At 51.9% G+C, this 21,646-nt stretch overlaps 1 protein-coding gene across 1 annotated transcript in view; it reads left to right on the forward strand.

Annotated features, from left to right (window-relative positions):
* The window catches only part of COL22A1 (collagen type XXII alpha 1 chain), a 237,546-nt gene that overhangs the window by 52,857 nt on the left and 163,043 nt on the right, over positions 1 to 21,646 (forward strand). Inside the window, exons 8-11 of the mRNA XM_049632862.1 lie at positions 346 to 462; positions 3,971 to 4,015; positions 6,404 to 6,466; positions 9,809 to 9,847. Coding sequence (XP_049488819.1) covers positions 346 to 462; positions 3,971 to 4,015; positions 6,404 to 6,466; positions 9,809 to 9,847 — 264 coding nt within the window. The remainder of the gene's footprint in view (positions 1 to 345; positions 463 to 3,970; positions 4,016 to 6,403; positions 6,467 to 9,808; positions 9,848 to 21,646) is intronic.

The following is a 21,646-nucleotide window of genomic DNA, read 5'->3' on the forward strand; positions in this document are numbered from 1 at the left end:
GCACCTGCTGGGGGTCAGACACTGAGCTGTCCCACTGACTCCTCCTCATTGTGCATCAAGATAGACACACCCTTACCCCCATTCTGCAGAGTGTAACACTGAGGCTCAGAGGGGTTAGCAGTGCCTGCAGTTGCTGAGAAGCCAGCAGCTGAGAGCAGGTCGACCCAGGCCCTTCTGACTCCAAGGCCTCAGGAGCCCAGGACCTGTGGCCAGACATGACCCGACCTACCCCCCCACCGCTCAAGTGCAGGCTCCTTGGGTTCCTGGCTCCCGTTGCGTGCACCCCTGCTGGGGCTCTGTGCAGAGTCAAGAGCCAGGTTCTAACCCACTGGGATTTCCTTTCAGTGCCAGGTGACTGTGCTAACGGAGCCTTCGCCCCCGCCCCAGCGGCCTCCCACCGTGGGCAGTGAACAAATCGGGTTTTTGAAGACCATCAACTGCTCCTGCCCGGCTGGAGAAAAGGTACCCTCCCCATTTGACCCTCAGCCCCCAGCCCGGAGCCCCCAGGGCTGAGCGGGGCAGGGTGGTCACCACGAGCAATGGCGGAGGTGGGAATTTCCCATCATGCACGAGGTCGGCCAGGGCGGATGGCCCCAGGTGCTGAGGGAGCCCTTCTTGTTCCTTGGACTCTTGTGTGTTGATGTTCCAGCTCATGAGGACGGAAGCTCTCAGACCCGTTAAGGTTTTCCTGGATTTAACCGTATTCCTGAGGTTTTTCTTGACTCCTGCTGGTGCCCTCTCCACTCACATGCAAGTAATCAAACCAGATCTGGTTTGCGAATGAGGTTCAGAGTAGGCAGCATATAAGGAGAGTTTTATCTACTTTGCTTCTGATTTACAAACAGAGTGTTTCTATGAACACCACCAGCACCATCCACTAACCTGGATTAAAGGTCTCCTCCGGCGCCCGAGGCCTTCACCTCTTCCGTTTTTCTGTAGACCGGTGGCCTTTTTGATAAGACACAACAAAAATGAAAACACAACAAAACGAAACACCAACATTTTCCACTGTTTGAGCAGAAGAACTTCACCGAACACCCGAGGATGCCAAAAAGCAGTACTGTGCTGGGGAAGGTCCCCGCGAGGTTCTGCGGGGCCCGTAGCCCAGGGCCTTGCCCCACGGCCTGCAGTTACATCCCCTGCTACATCCACCCTCAGCTCGGGGCCAGCATCCCCGAGGTGTCGGTGACTTTGCAGGGGACGAGGCAGACGGAAAGAAATGTGAAATCACGGTCAGGTTCGCGGGAATGGACATACTTTCAGTACACATGTCCTGGCAGGCAGACTCCCTCCTTCTCTCCCTCCCCTCCTCCTTCTCCATCACACCTTCCCTCCCTTCGTTCTCCCTGGAGAGCCAGACCTGGGGAGCCAGGGAGCCCCCAGGAGCTCTCATCAGGTGAGGCTGGCAAACGCTGGCCCGACTTGCTGAAAGGAGCCAGCTCAGCCTTGCCGGGAGCTGAGGCTTTTTCCGGGCAGGGGGTGAAAGTGGAGGTACCTTGGCCTGGTGCCCGCTGGGTTAGGATGGGAGACGTCGGGCAGGGAGCCAGGGGGAGCACACAGGGCTGGACAGCCGCCCCTCCCCTGGCCCTGGCTTTCGATTAAGAGCCCCAAGTGAGAGGCTACCACGTGTGGGGCTTGGGTGACCATCAGCTGCACACAGACTGCAAGGAGGGAGGCCAGAGCCAGTTCTGCCCAGTCCAGACTTTTCCCCCGAGCCCGGCTGTGCCCTGAACATGTCCCCCCGGGGCCCTCGTGGTCCCTGGCATGGACCTGTGGGAGGGAAGTCTGGGGTCAAGCAGGCCTCCCCCTCCTGCTCCCCTCCCACCCCTCCCCACACTGCGTGGCTGAGGCAGGTCCCCTGTGGCCTTTCTAGCCCCATTTCTCTCCACTCTGCTCTCCCAATTTCCAGGATTCCTCGCAGGGATCATGACTTGTCTTCTGGCATTTGCGTGGACCACCCCCCACCCCCCTTTATCTGGCTCATGCCTTGTCTTCTCTCAAGATGTCCCCGGGGAATCCTTTCTGAGCATGCTGTCATCTATGTGAATTCCCTTCTCCCTCCCTGTAGCCTTCCTCCCTTCCTTCCATCATCCACCGTGTACCCCTGCAATAGCTATTTACTCAGCACCTGCTATTTTCAAGACCCTGTGAGCCATTCCTCTCCCTGTGCTTCCATCTACCCTAATAATGATCACATTTGGATTAAAAACCTCTACCCATCTTCACTTCCATCAGGTGGGTTTCAGATGGCAAAGATTCAATCTTGACATAGCTGTGTTTTCAGCCACTGATGTACATAGCCTGATTTTATTAAATAGTGGTGGAGCTGAGGGACAGGTGGATCAGGTGTGAGGATAATGGGCCGATGGCAGCTGGAGAGCTGGGAGGGAGGGACAAAGGAACACACCAACTCTTGCCGCAGGACAAGGTCTTTCCTCTTCAAGATTATCTTTCACCTTACACATTCTCAGCCTCCAATTCTGGTGGCATCACCCAGGAGTCCATTCCCGGATTCACTCACCCATGCCTTATTTTTGACAGTAAACAGTAAGCACCCACTTGTGCTGAGCACCGAGGTTTTAAGACATATAGTGCAAGGTCCTCCGAAGTGCTCCAGCATGCTGTGGAGCCCGGGAGCGCTGAGGTGCTCCCGGCCTGGGGGGCTCGCCAGCAGGCTGCTTCCCACGCACAGGTGGCGGGAAGGGAGGCTCTTCTCCCTCCCCCAAGAAAAGGCCACATGGAAGAGCTTCAACAGCCACCTCATGAAATAGGGGTGGCCTCTGGATCGCCATCTTTAATACTGTAGAAGATAGGGTGCACGGGGCCAAGGAGATGTAAGCATTCTCTCCTAGGAGGCCAAACTCGGACAAGGGCCACGGGAAGACTTGGCTTCCAGCGCTTTGAGTCTTTGAGTCAGTTTACAGAACACTTACGTTCTTCACCGAGGTCAACGTGCCTTTTGGGTCCGTGTTTGCCTCTCTAGAACCAAACGTGTTGCCTGTAAACTGTGTATCAGGCATTCCGATGGGCGCTACGTGAGGTCAAACACACAAAAGATTACTCACCCCCACGCATGTGCAGATGACATCTGTGAATGCATTGAAAAACAAACGTGTTCCTGAAGTGGCGAAGTACACAGCGTTGGCATTTTTAGCGATGGGTGTTACACATGCGTAAATGTAAGTGGATATGGTGTCCCTTCCTATACCTCAGCATGGCGAGATGTACATACGTACCATTGTATGAATCATGTTCCGTTTGTTTTTAGCGTGACGCTATTTACAGGCACCCACAACTTAACGGCTCAGAATTTTTAATCTAGTAATAAGGTCTTTTACACAAATAGCATTTATTTTATTTTATTTCAATTTCATTTTATTTTGAGAGAGAGAGGATGAGTGGGGGAGGGAGGGGTAGAGATGGAGAGAGGAGAATCCTAAGCAGGCTTCATGCCCAATGTGGAGCCTGATGCGGGGCTCGATCTCATAGACCATGAGATCATGACCTGAACCGAAATCAAGAGTCGGACACTTAACCAGTTGAGCCACCCAGGCACCCCAACAAATAGCATATGTTTTATAAAGTGAACCATGTTTAGAGTTAGGCTACAGACATGTATTGCTTCGGTATTTTGGTGAATGATAACTACAGGAACCTTTAGCAGGCCACACGACATTTTTTAGCTTAAGTGGTGGCCTAGTTGGGGTAAACATGGCCCATGGGGTACCGTCTTGTTTGTCTCTGTCTGAATTCCACTGATGGCTGCATAGAGGTGATACCAACGTATCCCATGTAGTTTGAGCTTGAGATTGGGGGTTCTGAGCCCCAGGAAACCTTGTCCAGCTGGCTGGTCACAGGTGGATCACTCAGAGACTGGCCTGGGAGCGTGTGGGCGGATAAACAACTACTGAGGACAGACGGACGGAAATTCTACAAAGCCTCACTGGTTTCTTTGTCCTTCTTCCTGTAGGGCGAGAAGGGGTCCGATGGTCCCGTGGGACTCCCTGGCCCAAAGGTCAGTATGGGCACTGCTCAGGGGCATTTTGGGGCCCAGATAAGCCTTCGCCATGCTCTGTAGATAGACACAAAAGCGGCATGTTAGGTGATGGCCCTGCGGTGTTGGCTTCCACCATGGTTCAGGTAGAAGGATCGAGCAGGTGGTGTGGAGTCTGGAACCTCCGTGTCTTAGTCTGAAAACCTGAGTGAGAAGAGGGGGGCTTAGAAAGCCCTGGCCCTGACCCTGACCCCATTTGAGGGGCTCACCTCTCCGTGGTCGGTTAATTCTGTGTCAATCCTTTTAGGCTGCTGCATTCCAGAAACTTCGGGGTGGGGCTGGTCCGAGTCTGTTTAGATGGGCCTATTATATTTTTCTGTAAGTTGCCTGACACTCTTTTTTGCACAAATCGTTCAGATTCGTGAGTTGCTCAAAGCCCAGCGCCTCCCCGTGGGGGCCCCCCTCCTCAGTCATGCAGCCGCCTCTGGGGCTCCCCGCCTTCCTGGGTTATTAGCGCTTACAGAGCTGGACAGGGCTGTCTTCTCATGTGGTTCTCTGGTCTCAGAAATCTCAGACCCAGAGGGATGCTAACTGCCTGTGGTCACACAGGTGAGGGGAAGAGGTCAGTGTGACCCAATGGCCGTTACCTGGTCTGCTGTTTGAAAGGGGGGCTGCGTGGAAACCCACAGAGATGACGCCCTCCCCTTCTATCCCTCTCTCTCCCCCCCTGCCTCCTTTCTCCCCTGACTCTGCTGGGCTGGGGAGCATGGTCTCACACACACACACACACACACACACACACACACACACGCCCCACCTGCTCTGCTCTCCTCCCCTCCCCTGGTGCCAAAGGAGAGCAGCTCGGGGCAGCCCAGGGTGCCAGGCGGTCCTCGCGAGGAGAAACACAGGGATTTATGCCTCACTGGGCACCCCCTGGGCTGTAAGCTCAGCCTCTCGATTGTCAGATGGAAGTAAGGAGCAGAGGTGTCTGGGGGGCGGGGGAGGAAGCGGAGAGCATTTGTCTGGAGCAGTGTTGTTTATGGAGTGGCTGTGCTGTGGCTGAACAGATCCAGGGCTGGGCAGGGACCTGAGCAGGGAGGACGAGGCGGGGGGAGAGGAGACTAGGAGGGACTCGGGCACTGCCAGCTGGAGATGCACGTCGCTCCCTCAGAGCTGATTTGCTGTCCTGGGGCTTCAGCCTCACCGGCCAGATTGTCCCAGGCTGAGGCTGAGACTGCGAGGAAAAACCTGTGGGTCCCAGTGGCCTCATTTATTTACCCACATGCAGCTCAGGTCGGGTCAACAGTCACGGTCTGGCGACCCCAGGTGCCGAGAGGCCCGTTCTAGTGCAGGACGTTCCAGTGAATGAGAGTCGCATCCCCAGCACTCACAAGCCAGCAACAGAGAGGCATGCATGGGATCGCCTGTGGGGAGAGCCAGGGTAGAAGGCCCGTGGGTCCAGCAGGCTGCATGGGAGCCTCTCGGGGTAAAGAAGGCAGGGGAAGGGCATGGCGGGCCAAGGGAACAGCATAAGCAAACTAGCTTAGGGTATGAAGTGTGAGGTGGGAGTGGACACAGGTGAAACTGCATACCAGGAGAGGAGAAAGACAGGAGGTTGAGGCTTCCTGTGTTGGGTACCCAAGCCCATCTTGGATCGGCTGCTGGTACAGTTGGAGGTGGCCCCACTCCCACACTCAGCCCTTGCAAACTGTTTCCTCCTCTGCGTGCCCTCCCTGTCTTCGTGCACTGCTGGGAGGGCTCAGGACCTTGTGGGCACAGACTGGGCATACAAATGGCATCAGGGGGCCCTGGCTGGCCTCTGGCAGTTTCGGAGTACCTTCCTGCTTTCAGTCTTATGTGAGCTCATGACTGCATGCCCATTTCACGGAGGAGGAGGCCCAAAGAGTAATGATGCTCTCACGTTCAGCAGCAGAGCAGGAGTTTGAATCCAGGCTTCTCACTCTTCCTTGAGGGCTGGGCCATTCCCAGAACAAACACGTGATGCTTTCACCCACTTGCTTTCTCAAAATGTCCTTCGTTCCGGAATTAAGAGGTTGGGGAAATTATGTAGATGCTTCCTCCCTCTCCGGGCACGGGAAGCATGGCCTCATTCCTAAAAAAGAAACTTAAAAAAAAAAAAAAAAGTTTATTTATTTATTTATTTACTTACTTACTTATTTTATTTATTTATTTATTTATTTATTTATTTATTTAATTTATTTATAGAAACAGAGAGAGAGAATCCCGAGCAGGCTCAGCACTGTCAGCCTATAGCCTAACTTGGGGCTCGATTTTGACAGTGACGAAATCAGCCACTGTCAGGCAGTCGGGGCCAAGTGGGCAGTGGGCAGGGGGATCCCTGCCGGGGGGGCCTGACCCAGTGCTCCTCTCTGGTTTCCACCCCTGTAGGGAGACACGGGAGCCACTGGGTTGGCTGGAGCTCCTGGACCCAAGGGAGAAAAAGGTGATGTGGTGAGTACGGGGCTGATGTGGGAGACCCGGGGCTTCCCCCAAGCATGCATGTTGCCACAGTGCACCAAGCCCCTAGTGGGAGCCAGACACCGAGCCACACGCTGCCCCCGGAATGGAGTCCAGGCTCTTCTCCAGGGCACGGGAGGCCCACAGAGGTGGCCCCAGCCCCATCCTGCACCTGACCCCTCCCCCACTGATTCTGTGCACCCAGATGGGCAGCTAGGAGTCTCCAAACTGGTCACTTCTCACTGGCCAGTGCACATGCTCTTTCCTCCATAAGGAATGATTTTGCTATCTTTCCACTCCCGGTTTTCCTCTCACCTCCCCTTTCTGACTGGCCCCTCTTTCCTCACATCCACATGGAACTGTGTAGGGTTCTCCAGGATATCCCTGTGGCCCCCGGAAAAGAAGCAGGGAACAGTGTCTGCCTGTGACTGGGCACTGGTGTCAGATGTACAAGCAAAACCTACAAAGTAGGCATCACAGGGGTAGTTAAAGAGCAAGGGGGAAATCATTCTCTTATTTAAAGTTGAGTTGTTTATTTTGGGAGAGAAAGAGAGAGCACATGATCAGGGGAGGGGCAGAGAGATGGGGGTGGGGGAGAGAATCCCAAGCAGGCTCCACGTGTCCATGCAGAGCCCGACGTGGGGCTTAAACTCACAACGCTGGGATCATGACCTGAGCTAAAATCAAAAGTTGGACGCTCAACCAACTGAGCCACCCACATACCCCAGAGGGAAATCATTCTTAAAGAAGGAAAGGCAGGTGTTATGACAGCATCACATCAAATCCAGAATCTAAGTAAAGAGAAATTGCTAAAAAGAAGAACCAAATGGAAATTCTAGAGCTGGAATTGGAACTGAAATGAAAAGGGTAATCAGTAGAGCGTCTTGACAGTAGGTCTGAACTGGCTGCAGAAAGAGCTGACGTTCTTGCAGACAGATCGATCGTGATCATGTAATCTGAAGACTAGAGAGAACCAGGAAGGCGGAAAATGAGCAGAGCCTCGGAGTGGACCAGAATGCTCATAAGGGAGCAGAAAGCGTATTCAAAGAAATAATGGTGAAAAAAATCCCAATTATGGTGAAAAGCAGTATTGTACCTGTTCAAGAAGCTCTGTGAGCTCAGTTCAAGGTAAGCAGAAAGAGATCCGTCTCAGAATGATTGTAGTAAGAATGCTAAAAGAGAACCTTTTAAAAATATGTTGATTGATTGATTGATTGATTTAGACAAACAAAGAGAGAATCCCAAGCAGGCTCACCACTGTCAGCCTATAGCCTGACTTGGGGCTCGATCTCACAAACCATGAGATCATCACCTGAGCTGAAATCGAGAGTTGGTCGCTCAACTGACAGAGCCACCGGGGTGCCCTGAGAAACTTTTGAAAGCAGCGAGAGAAAGAAATGAGTCACTGTGTACAAAGAAGCCCCGTAAGAACATTGGCTGACTGACCCTTCAGGAATCACAGAGGCCAGAATGCAGCGGGGGTGACCAGGGCAAAGTTGCTCATCACGGCCGTGTCTGATTGGGCATCTAACAAACAGGTGTGGTGACAATGGCACAAGGTCCGGGCAGGAGGGACTAGAGCTGTGTACAGAGCCGTGTGTTTATAAACCCCACTGGAAATAGTATAAGTCTGAAATAGATCATGATAAGGTAAGATGTGCCCGGTACACCCAAGAGCAACCTCTAAGAAATGAAACAAAAATATGCAGTGAAAGTGGTATTAAAGATATTAAGATGTTACTAAAAAATACTTAATGCCAAAAAAAGTCATAAGGAGGAAAAAAGAGACAACAACAAAACGATAGGAGACATGCTTGTTCCAGAAACATGCTTGTAATCCAAGGCACTTGTACATCAAAGCGAATTTCGAGAACCATTGGCTCAGTTGTGATCATGTGACACTTGGCGTCACGTCCGACTCGTATTGCAAGACATCGCTCGTTTATGAAGCAGACATTTATTAGAAATGTTTGCTCATCTTGTGGAACACTCGCAGAACAAGTTACAATCCAAGGTTTTACTGTGTGTCAGTAATCACGCAACATGTTCAGGCTGGACATAAAAACAAGATCAGCTCTGCCCTGTCTACAGCCGACACTTGAGATTCAAAGGTGCAAACAGCTTGAAAGTAAAAAGATGGGAGATACATATTCTGAAAATAGAAAACTTACAAATTGGGAGTGACCATGCTAATATCAGACTAAAAATAGACTTCAAAACCCGAAGCTCATGGAAGTAAAGAGGGATATTTGATCATGAGAAAAGTGTCGGTCTTTCAAGCATAGATAACAGTTGTAAACACATGGGCACCTAACAAGAGTCCAAAATCCGTGAAGCAACAAGTGACAGAATGGAAGGGAGGAGTAGGTAACTCAGTGGTGATGGTTAGAGACCTCAGCACCTCGCTAGTGATGACAGTGACGCCTACAGTCACCAGGACGGTGGAGAAATTGGGACCCTCATAACATTGCTGGTCCAAAATGGCGCAGCTGCTTTGGAAAACACCCTGGCTGTCCTTAAACGGTTAAACAGAATTACCATGTGACTCAGCAGTCCCACTTGGAGATATATATTCAAAAGAAATGAAGACATATGCTCAAACAAACCCTGTGCACAAATGCTCACAGAAGCATTATTCATAATAACCAAAAAGTAAGAACAACCCAGATGTTCATCATGTGATGAATGGATAAATAAGATATGTGATACACTCACCCAGTGGCATGTTATTCAGCAGGAAATTGGAGTATTGCCACATGTTACGGCATGGATGGACCTTGAAACCGCTTTGCGAAGAAATCACCGCTGGCTGTGAAGCCAGCTGTCACCCACATGTCATGGGATTACATGCATATGAAATGTCTAGAGGAGACCAGCCTACAGAGATGAAATCGATTCGTGTTTGCCCAGGACAGAGGGTGGTGGGGGGGGAGGACACGAGGAGTGACCACTAGTGGGTGTGGACTTCTTTCTCAGCTGATGAAAACATCCTAGAACATTGATCATGGTGGTTGTTGCCCAGCTCTGTAAATATGCTAAAAACTATTGACTGGTACACTTTACGTCGGTGAATTACACAGCAGGTGGATTCTATCTCCGTAGAGCTCACAAGGAAAAATAATGGTACCATAATATTGAGTTGTTGGAAAAATTAGATGGGGTAATACCCACGAGAATCAACACTCAGTAAGGGTTAGCATCTCTTCTGGAAGCTCCTGGGCAGGGCTGACGGGAAAGCATCTGACCCTTTGAGACCCTGGGGTGCTGATGCCATGTGTGACATCATGCCTGGAGACGCTCTCTAGTAAACCTTTGCTTCCTGCTTTCCTTTTCTAGGGCAGGGGGCCTTTTGTCCATGGAGAGAAGGGTGAAAAGGTAAGCATGTCCCTTTTATCGCTCCTCTGGGGGCTGTGCAGCTGGCCGGGGAGCACAGTGTGGAAGGTCGCCTGGGTTTGGGAGAGGTGGTCCACTGTCATGCCGTCCGTAAGAGTCCGAGGGGAGCGAGTAGCCTCGGCGTGTCCTCCCCTGACTTGGGCGGTTGGAGCACGTGCAGTGGCCAGCGCTTCCCGGCAGCAACGAGCATGAGTGAGCACGATTGGAGGGAAGCGTCCCTGTAGGACGTGGGTGGCTGACACGTGAAGGAGCAGAGGGTGCTTGCTGGCACCCGTGGGGAGCAGGACACGGAGCCACAGAAGTGCTTTGAAGAGCAGCACTAAGGAGGACGTTGAATAGAGGGTGTTCGGGCCTCGTGTGCAGTTTGGGAAGGTCTCTGCCCGGTCAGACACGCTGGGCAAGTTTGAGTCGCAGGTGCCAGATGGGTGTGAGGCGAAAGGACCAGAGGAGTCCTCAGGAGGCTTGCAGAAGTTTCAAGGGGAGATGGTGAGGAGCAGCGGGAGAGGCAGGCAGGGCGGTGGGGGGGGACGGGAGGGGGGGCGCGTGCGTGTTCTCCCCAGATACGGGTGTTGCACCTTCTCTCACTTCCTCATGACAAGCAAAGCCCGACAGATCCTGGACATTGCGGTTCCTTCTGAAGAAAGCTTTTGTAAGTGGTTTGTCTATACGGAGAAATAAAAATCAGGGTGGCACTAAAATGCCATTCATTGACTCGCACCAGCCATTAAAAATGTACCTGCGTGCCCCCCACCTTGCCCCGTCCAGGAGACAGCCACAGGACTTCTAGGCGTGTATTTGTGCTAATGATTCACCAGAGTGCAGGGCTCAGAATGCACCGCTGATGGACCCTGGATGGTTTTGTCCTCACACCCTCGCGTAGGGCTGGCTGTACGAGCAGGTGCCGCTCTGTCCCCTTACTGGGGAAACAGCTTTCATGTGGCCAGCCCGTTCTCTCCCTGCAGGTACCCTTTTACCAAGTACTTTCACCCCAGAGGTTTCCTCCACAGAGATAAATCACGGACGCACAGAAGTTCGCACTCCGCGTTTTACTCTGTGTAAGTCGTGAGACTGGACACGAGCATGTGCCGTGTAGTAGGCGGAGGGTGAACTAAGTTACCGCACGGCTAAAGAATGCAGTGGTACTCAGGGATGCCAGACCACATTTAGACCAACGATTAATGACCTAGAAAATGAAAATAGTATTTTGTTAATTTTGAAAGCACATGGGAAAACATCTATACAGTGTGACCCTAGCCCTGGGTGTGTGTGTGCATGTGTGTGCACACACAATCACTCCTACAGGAGAGCAGTCTGAGAGCCAGCGTGGTACACAGCACAGCATGACTTTGCCACCAGTTTTGCAGTCTGGGTGTCCTGACACTGAAGACGGGACTGGCGGCCACCATCCATCCTTCCGGTGTGGTTTAAAAGCCCAGCACCTGGAGGCAAGATGCTCAAAGTCAGTAACCACTTTTGTCTATTGTTGCCAGCTTCCCAGGCTCCTGTGGGCCCAGAGCACAGGGATTAGCAAGATACCCGGATGTTCCTATCAGGACTGGGGTTGCCGGAGCCCTTGAAGTCCGGGTGCTGGGCCCGGGTGGTGCTTGGTGGGCGATACCAACATGCGTCTCCTGGACCAGCACGTCCTCTGGCTGGAGAGGTGTCCCCAGGCAGGAAGTGATGGGCCTCTTTTCTCTTTTGAGCAGTAGGTGCTGCTGGGCCTTGTCTGTTCTGGTTTAGCTCAGAAGGAGCAGCGTTATTCTCCTGATGCCTGGAGCCACCTCCCTGGTGCCCCAGACCCCTGCCTGCAGCACCACATTCAGGACTCGAAGCTGCCAGCTCACAGTCCCAGCCGGGGAGACCTTACATACTTGGTGCTGGCAGGACAGATGGGCAGCTGGACAGACTCTACCAGTTCTGGCTCTGTCCTTAGTTGACATTCTCTTGCAGTTGGACATTTTTAGCAAAGTCTGAGTCTGGAATCTGCCACATATTAGCTGTGTGATTTGGGGTGAGTCACCTCCCTCTCTGGGCCTCTGCTTCATCATCTGTAAAAGCGAGGGGGTGGGACGAGATGATGCATAAAGGCTCTTGCAGGCGGCAGCTCTGAGACTTGGGAATCAGCCCAACCCAGCCCGATTCCCCAGGGCTGTCTTCTGCAGCTTAGAGTCTCTGCTTCCCCCTCGAGGATGAGCCAGGGCCAGGGTGGGTCACGGGGACTGATAGAGTCCACAGAGCAGAGAAGGTCACCGGTGACTAATGCATTTGGACAGGGCCCAACAAACTTCTGCACTTGAATATTGTCCCCATAGCAGGTGCCTCGAGTGAGGGGATTGGATGGACTGGAGCCCAGTGGGTCCAGGGATTGTATTTCTCTGATTGTGGCTGTGTGTCTTGTGTTTCTGGCATGTAATTAACTGTGAGGATGTGTGTTGGCCTCTAGGAGGGCCAGCGTGCCCCATACCTTAGGTCTCGTGATGAAGACAGTGCATTAGGGAGGGCACTACTTACGCCCGTTTCACAGATGGGGAGAATAAAGCTTAGAGGTCAAGTGACCTGCCCAGGGTCACAAGTTAATGGGATGGTGGGAAACATAATCACTGGTTATTACTAAAGGGAAGGGCAGGCAGCTGGAGGGCTGATTAAAGCCCCCCTTCCCCAGCAGCTGAGAAAACTGGCTCTCAGAGAAGGTAGGTGACTGGCCCAAGGTCACACGGCTCTTGGCCTCCTGACTCTCCTTGGCTCCCACATCAGATGCCCTAGACCATTGCATGGTGCCATGTTCCTGGACTGCTTCTGCCCCTTGTCTTGGAAGCTGATCTCCTCTCTGGTTCCCATATTCACCAGAGAGTTCTTGGGGTCAGTCTCCCCCAGTGTTTTAATATATGTGAAATAAGACTAAGGTCGGGGGGGGGCAGCCTTTTAGGGGATGCCCCCAAACTGCTGCCCACAGCCCAGGCGTTGTGGCCGTAAAGGGAGAGGAAAGGAGGATGAACCTCCGAAGCATCTGGGGCACAGCTGGCATCAGGCATGGGCTTTGCCACATGAGCGGATGGATGAATGGATTTGGGGCTCCGTCACCCAGGACTGAGGACCAGCTTCACCCAGTAGGGAGATCACAGACTGCGTGGAGGAGACCCAGCTTCAGAATCTGGCTCCACCTCGTGCTGACCCCATGTCCGTCCTTGGTCTACTCTGAGCCTCAGTTTCCTCATCTGTGAAAGGGGGAAGCGGATGGTAATGGTTCCCACCACCGAAGGAGGCAGTGTACATGAAAGGGTTGATGCAGTGCCTATCGAGCTGGTGATGCTCTGTTCCTGTTACTCCCATAATCTTCAGTTAATTTCCAGCTCATTTGGTGGTGGTGATGAGGGCATATAGCCGCTGCTCTGGGCTGGGCTGGACCAATTCGGGTGCAGTCAGAGAGAGCAGGGAGGGGTGATGACCTCAGTGCCCTCTGCCCTGGGTTCTTCCCTGCAGAGAAGATTGACCAGCACAGTGAGATGCTGACATGAGGGTTCCTTTGGGTGGGCACTGAGTCGGTCTGGGTGCCATGGAGGTGAAGTCTGCGGCATTAGCCAGACCGTGAGCCCCACCAGTGGAAAGATTTAGAAACAACAGAAACAAGACCAAATGTGAGTTTCCAGTGAGCTTCTTCGTGGTGCATCCTGGGGGTCTTTCTGCTGTGGGGACAAATGCTGCCTCTGGAGGAACCCAGAGCCACTGGGTTGTGTCCCGTTCCTGGGCCCACAGCGCCCTCTGGTGTCTGCACGCCAGAGCATCTGCTCCAATTTCTCTCTGCAGGGCTCCTGCCTAATGTGACACTGGGCACATCTCTGCCGTTCTGGGGCTGTCGTCTTTTCTTTAGAAACCTGGCACCTGGGGGGGAAGGAGGGAAGAGGAAGTCTTGGTTTTGTGCTCAGACCTGGGTTCAGGTGATGGAAGGAAAGCAGGTTTGGGGAGCTGGGCAGACATGGCTTGGATCCCAGCTCTGCAGAGGCTGGGTGATCTTCAGCTGGTGTGTCCCTGAGCCTCAGTGTCCCCTCTGTAAAGTGGGTGCAGTGGTGCCTTCCCTGTGTGGCGGTTGTGGGGATCATGGGAGGTTGCTCATGCCTGTAAAAGCACCTGACTTAGTCCCCGGCTCAGGTAAGCACATGTAAAAATCCATTCCTTGCCTTTCTTGTCCTTCTGCTGGAAATTGCCAAAACCCAGAGAAGAGTAATGTGTGTTTCTTCAGCGGAAAGCATTCAAGTACCTTGTATGAGAGAGGGTGGTGGGTTCACAGAGCCTTAAAACCTGGGTTGGGGCCCCCACCAGGGGCTCGTTCACCGGTTCCGTGGAGGAAACACGTGCTTGAGCACAGCCATGTGGTCCAGCGTGTGATTCTTGCGGGTCCCTAGATAAGCCGGGTTGTGGCCTCCACCCGCCATGCTGTTGACACACGCTCAGGACCCTGTCTGAGCCTCAGGGGACGGAGGAGCAGAGGACGGTCACATCAGCAGAGCACCCCAAGGGTTTCCTAGGATAGTAGGTGTTGTACTGGGGGGGGGGGCGGTGGCGAGAAGATGCAACCCCCCAAAAATGTCTAGGAAATTATGAGCACAATTCATATGAAAGGAAAGACAGAAACAGAAACAAAAATACCGCAAGCTGACTCTGTCTTTTGCAAGTACTCGTGACAACTACAATGGCAATGAGAAATGGGAAACAAGCTAATGGAGTATCACGTTGCAGCAGCCAGATGGGCATAAGTGAGAATTAGGAACACCTTACGATAGGGAGCTATGCATGCAACATAATGCAAATGAAATAGAGGCCAGGAAGCCCTACGTGCTCACACATAAAAAGACGTGTGTGCGGTGCAAACAACCAGCACGTTGGGGCAGTGGGATTTGGGGGGTTCCATATGTCTTGTTAATTACTCTTCCTGGTGCTACAACATCTGTAAATATTTAACCAAAGACTAAGTCTTAACATAATGAAAATCCTTTTAAATATAGTACATTCACAATGTTTGTGTGTGAAATCCCCAAGCGGCGTGATTTTGGAGTGCGGACCCTTGGATGGCATGACGGCTGTGGGTCCAGATGGCAGGACACGGCAGTGGCTGAGGACTGGGCTTTGGGAACCTGGAGCTGCCCCTCTCCTGCCACATAACCTTGGGGAGGTCTCCACTGCTCTTAGTGCCTCAGTTTCCTCTCCTGTGCATAAGAGAGACTAGAAAGAACCACGCTCTCCTAACGTTGACATGAGGGTTCATTAAGGGGATCCAGGAAAGAACTTCACAGGCTCCTGCTAAATAACGACTTCGGCAAACATTAGCAAGAGTCAAGTGCAAGCCATCCACCCTCCAATTCCCTGAGCAGGAGGATCCGTTCAGACACATTATCTAAGTTAGACCCAACCATACAAGCTCAGTACTTCTGCTTCGAAGCCTGGAGGCAGATGTTCTCTCCCTGGGCCCACGGCTGTGAGGGTGACAGCCTTGACGCTCCTCCAGCCATTTTTGCTGCTGTGAAATGAGCCAGTTGGAGCAGGGCGAGGTGACCCTCAGAGGTCGGCCCCGAAATGGATCCTTGTAAGTGATGCTGCTGAGCGACCATGCGGGCAGCATCTCCGGCTGCTCAGACACACCACACGCTGCATTTCCTGCCAGTGTTGTCTTTATGAACAGCAGCCGGCACTAATACTCCAATTAGAGTGGGGTTGGGGTGTGGAAGGGGCCCCAGGCAGGGTCAGTCAAGACCAGGGTATGGAGGTGGGGCAGGGCTGGGTGCCTGGAGTGGCACACTGTAGGGACAGCATAGGGAGAGAGCTCCACAGCCCCTCATCAGTGCTGCTCACACCTTGCAGGTAACAAGGGCATTTGAGACCCGTAGGGGACGAAATTGGGGCAGAGTGTCCCATAGAGCCATGCTTGGGTCAGCAACTCAGTACTCAGCATTTGGTAGAAGGGAAGAAACTCAAAAACAACAACGACCAGAAAGTCCTTTCTTAAGCATTTCTGCAGAAATCCATATGGCGATAAATAAAAGTTCAGATGGATTTTGTGCTCAGATTTCACGGTGTGGTGCACCGGAAAAAATATATGAGCAAACAGAAGAAACTCGGCCGAGTTTTATTGGGCTGGCTGGCTCAGGTCACGCGAACATCAGTTCCTTGTCTTTTATGGCTTTTTTCCAATCTTCCCGGGATCACAAACCCGACAGGACAAACTCGGTAAAGGAGGAAACTGAGTCAAACCAGTAGCCGAGGTGTCGCCTTCTCGAAATTTTGACTGAACATCCTGAAGGGAATGCCGGGGCCGTGAGCAACGAGCCGGAGTGTCCTGGAGTCCTCGTGTCCTAGGAGAGCGTTTGTGCAGTGGGTCATCACGAAGCTGAAGAAATAAGATGCTGAGTGGAAAACTCGGGAGAGCCCAAGGCCATCAGGATGCAACTAAGAAGGGTTGTTTGGAACCAGGTTCATAGTGGTTGGCAGAGGCAGCCTGGTCCCTGGGTCTGGAAGACTAGGTTGTGCAGGTGTTCCCCCAAGGACAAAGAGGCATCCTCCACGTTGCTGTGGACCCTGAAGTCTCCAGCCTCTCAGGAAAGGCAGCCAGCTGGAGAGAAATTGGGGACCCACCTGCCAAGAAGTCACTCCCAGCAGTGGGGCAGGGCACCTGGAAGTCCTCAGTTCCAACTGTCCTTCTCTGAGACATGCCATCTTGTCCGAAACATGCAAGTGGCCGTGAATTTACGTTTGATTATAAAATGCTGTTGTGACACTGTTCCCTACCGGGCTGTGCTCAGCATCAAGCGTTAGCTGGCAGATAAACTCCACGTGTTTGGAGTGCACGTCACACCTGCTGCTGTGACGGGGCCCCAAGACACCCTTCTCCCCCTGCATCTGTGTCTTGCCGATTCTGCGCTCATGTTCCCAGGGCTTCCTCTTGGTGTTTCTCCTCCCTGAGACTGCTTCCTCCTTGTGCATCCACCAGTGTGCTCTGCCTCTTGGAATACCAGAGATGCTTCTGACCCAGTAACCTTCGAGCCCTCATTCATGGGGCCAGGAGGCCCCCCAGGGCACCATCTCATCCATTCCTCTCTCCGCAATTCATGGCAAAGCCATTGAGTCTTGGAAAACACACACATGGATGTTTTCACTGTAAGATGCTGTAGGAAGAGGGCAAGGTAGTTTATCATATGCTCTGGCTTGCTCAGAATCCTAACAGCTACCCATTTAGGGGCACACAGGGCACCCTGGGACTGGGGAGGGACAGTGAAATGAGGGACATGAGCCTTAAGGTATGATTAAGGCAACCGTTTGCACCTGAGAGCCCAGAGGATGATGAGGAGTGTCCACAAAAAAAGTCACTGGCCACTGTGCAGCTGATGGGGCAGAGCACGTAAGAGCTAGGAATGATCCCATTTAAGCCTGGTCTGAGCTCACTGAGGGCCTTTCCTGTGAAGCCTTCACGGCAGCGCCTGGCGATCTTATTGTGGGGAACAGTCAGACCAGCTGTCGCAATGGCACCAACATGGCAGACACACTGTGTGCTATCTCCAGGGTAAAGGACAGGTCCTCCCCTGAGCTACTTCTTCTCTTTGGTGTCTTTCAAGGCCAGGCTGTCTGAAATTGTGAGGTGACGTATCATGGAATCTTTGTAGAATGGCTTGCAGAATTGGTGGGGGGTGAAGGGAGGGCCTTTCCACATAGGGATTTTCTTCCTCTTGCCTCCTTTCTAGACCAGGGACCAGGAAAGGTTTCTAGAAACCACACAATGCTACTTCTACATGTGTGGGGTTTCTGGTGTAAGTGAAACGTGGCACAGCAAGGAGCAGTGGGCACATTTTTATTTCATGGATTCTTAGAGGATGTGGAGGCATTAGCAATAGGAGCCATGCACAGTCCAACGGCCAACATGTGGGGATTTTATCTGGAATGGCATAGTGACTTCGTCTCAAAGAAAGTGCCGTGTTGTGGAAAGAATCCTAACCGCTTTTATTGAGCTCTTGGTGTGTGCCAGGCTGTTGAGTTTGAGTATCAGCCTCGTGCAGCCTCTTAGGGAGTCTGGGGCATGCCCAAAGTCACAGAGTGACCCGCTGTTATCCATGGCACTGGCCAGTGCCAGGTTTCCACCCTTCTCCGAAAGCAGTGCTGGTATCTGGGAATCCTTGACCCTCAACAACCGTGTCCCTTGTGGGAATTGGCTTATTTCATGTAATGACTGCATTGTGGAGCTTCTGAGCCATAAAATGTAAATTATACGTGCGTGTTTGTATGTGTGAAGCTTCTAAGATATATTTATGCCATTTCCTCTAGCTCTGGGTTCCTTTCTCTTTGCTCACGGCTGGCTTAATCAGCAGCCCCATCTCCTATTGTTAGCCTCTGCATTAATGTGCATTATTCATGGTTATCGAGTTGGATAACTGTGGTTGAAGGCCTTCTATTTTTATAATAATTAAAGGGTTTAGGGGAAAATAAGTTTAGCTGCTTCTCTGCCCTCACGTAGCCTTGTGGGTTGGGGGCAAAAGACTGAGAGAAAAATGGTGCCACAGCCCCTGTCCGTGGTGCTGAAGGACACGCTGGGGAAGTTTGAGTTCACGGGATCTCACAGCCCCAGGCAGAGCTGGAATAGGAAAGTCTGCACCTTTCCCCAGCTCTGTCTGACACTCAGGCACTTGCCAAGTCTAATGGGCCAGTCACAGGACCAAGGGCTTAGTATGGGAGGTGGGGAGCACTTGTGAGGAGGACAAATGCTGGGCTGCAGGACCGTTGGATGGGGCAGGAGACAGGGGAGGCTAAAGACGTTGACCCTGGACACAGCCTGGCGGCTTCAGACCCTGCTTGGCCACTTGGCAGCTGTGTGACATTGTGCAGTTCCTCAACCCCTTAGCCCTTACTTTCTTCTTCTATAAATTGGTGACTGATGCTACCTGTCTTAGAGAGTTGCTCGTAAGGACAAAATGACCCAATGAAAATAAAGACTTATATTTGTAAAAAAAAGTGCTCATAAATATTAAGTATAATTACCATTACACCAGCATAGTGTTACATTTTTTATACACCAGATGATGTCTTCAGCATCCCGGCCGTCGGTGAGGTCTTATCCCCAGGGGTGGCTGGCAGTTGTGAAATGTCCGGGCTCCCGCTGTCTCCTGAGGATGGCCTCACTGTAAGTCTGTCGGCCTCCCAAAGCCTGGAGAGTGTTATTGGAAATTTGTGTTCCAGATGGGGTGTGTTGTGGTATGGGGTGTCCTTTCCTTTCCTCTGTTCATATAGAATAATTTGTAGAGCCTCTAAGAATCTAACAGCACCTGGTATCTGTGAGTACCGTGGTCTGCCAGGACTCGTGGATATGCTACTTAGCTTGGAGGTAAATACTGCTGCCCTCATTTTACAAGTGTATTCACCGTGTGACCAGGAACCATGTGAGTTTCTCTCTCCGTGTGGTCGAGCCAGGAGCTGTGCTCGTGTTTTCTGACCCCACAGCTGGCATTTATCAGTGCTGAGCAGTGTTTCTCAGACTTGCCAGCATCTGAATCACCAGGAGTGTTTATTAAACCAGTGTGCTGGGCCCCACACCCAGAGCGTCTGGTTCTGTGGACTGGGAGCCGGGCAGAGAATCTGTCTTTCTAGCAAGGCCCAGGCAATGCTGATGCTGCTGGCCCAGGAGCCGCTCGTTGAGGGCCACTGCCCAGGGGACTCCTCAGACCCCACCTACAGGACCTATGGTCTCTTACCAGGTGAACCAAGAGTAATACTAACATGCTTGTCTAGCAATGAAGTGATCTCTTTGTCAACATTTGGAAAAAAGTCTGATAGTCAGTTAACCAAAAGAACAGGGGAAGTATCTTCTCTGTCTTTTGTCTGTATTTTTCCCAGTGAGTAACCACATAATTCCTGGACGTCTGGTTTGACAGCGGGTGTCCTGCCCCTTGTTACCCTCCTGGGGGCTCCCAGTGAGACCACAGAGGCAGTGTGTCGGGGCAGGGGGTGGGCAGAGAGGTCCACTGAGACATGGCTTCAAGGTCCTGCCCTCTTCCCTGAGCCCTGATTATCTCCTGTAACGGGTTTCACGTACATCATCTATTGTCATCCTCTTAATCTGAGTGACTTCCTTTTTACAGGTGAAGAATGGGAGTTTGGATAGTTTATCCAAAATAATAATTCCTGATGCTTGTCTGAGTTTTCCTACATTTAAAGCCTTTCCCCATTGTCTCCAGGCATCTAACCCACCACCTTGGGCCAGAGGTAACAGTCCATCTCGTGTTACCTTTTGCGCAGGTGAAGGAGCTGCGACCTGGGAGGGGAAGTTGCTCATTCCACTCAGCTAACGGACGGCAGAGGCTCCTTGCCAGTTCATACCCTTCTCCTCTGGTCTAGTCCTGTTGCTTTCCCTTCTATCTTGTTCTTTATTTCTCTCTCTCTTTTCTTTCCTTCCTTCCTTCCTTCCTTCCTTCCTTCCTTCCTTCCTTCCCTTCATTTTCCTCCTTTTGTTATACTTTACCATGGATCCTTAGCTACACATATCCCCTTTAAAACATTCCCTGTACCTGACTTGACCAATTCCTGGAGCATCTCCATTCTTCTCCTTTTTTGACCCTCCCCGCCGGTTTAAGAATGGGTTTCTCATTCTCAGGAGAATGCAAACAACTGTCATTTTAATTACGTCCACACCCCTTTTTCCATCTGAGAGCAGCGTGGGTCTCTATCCTACAAATGATGAAGTGGGGCTCAGAGACAGTGAGTGGGTTTCATGACGGGATCGGGCAGGCGACCCAGAGCTGTAACTTGCCCTTTGCAAAGACGCTGCCGTCAGCTGATGGGGAGTCCACCTGGGGGATTTTGGAAGGTGTGTTACAGGGCATGGTGGTGTTCTGGGAGGCCAAGCTTAGGGGACACAAAAACATACAATAGTTGAGTCAGGTTGACAATTTTCATAAGAGCAGAAACCCATCTGATAAATGCCTGGATCTCATGAGGATTTACAAGTGGAAATTTCTCAGAATCTGTTTTGCAGTGTTGGCATGGTTATCCTTATCTTTTAATAAGATTGAAAAGAGATGCTATCCTCTTGGACAAAGAAAACATTCGCCTCTAAAGAGGCATCCAGACAGTTTCTTAGATGACAAAACAAGGGTGGCCCTCCCATCATGGAGAAGTGGCTGGTTTCATGATACCAATCGCCTAAAACCAATTTGCCAAGCTGCCCATGTCCTTGGGATGCACAAATCCTGTACCTAGATTTGTGATCCCTATTTATACACGAAGACTGAGTATCAGAGCATTTCACGAACTAGACCATGACCATCTGTACTAAGTGATGGAGGGTTTGAAACCACAGTTTGCTGGCTCTGGTTTTCTACACCTGCTGTCCTCTGCGCCCCTGGGGTTTTCTTACCCACAAGCCTAACTTTAAAGTAGGAGGGCCTCCCTACTGTCTCCCTTACAAGCCCACAGAGCTTAGGAAGGGATTGAAGCACACAGCACTGGTGGGGTCCTGTGCCAAGCAGGCAGTGTTGACAGGGAGATGCTGATGCCCTGACACCCCTACTCATGGAGCTCCTGTCTAGTGGGTGAGACAGATTCACCCAGAGCCATCTACTGGGCATCTGTTGGAAGGCACCACCAGGGCTAATGTGACAACTGGGCAGAGGGAAAGTTCCAGAACTCTGTGGAGTTCTCTCTGGCATTGTCTCTGGTCTCCTCCCTGGCTCCCTTTATTAGATGGTCCTGGGAGCTCCAATGCCCTACTACCCTCCTCCCCTTTATTCCTGAGGTAGGAGCCAACCCAGA

This window comes from Panthera uncia, chromosome F2, assembly GCF_023721935.1.
Source record: "Panthera uncia isolate 11264 chromosome F2, Puncia_PCG_1.0, whole genome shotgun sequence".
Taxonomy (NCBI): Eukaryota; Metazoa; Chordata; class Mammalia; order Carnivora; family Felidae; genus Panthera; species Panthera uncia.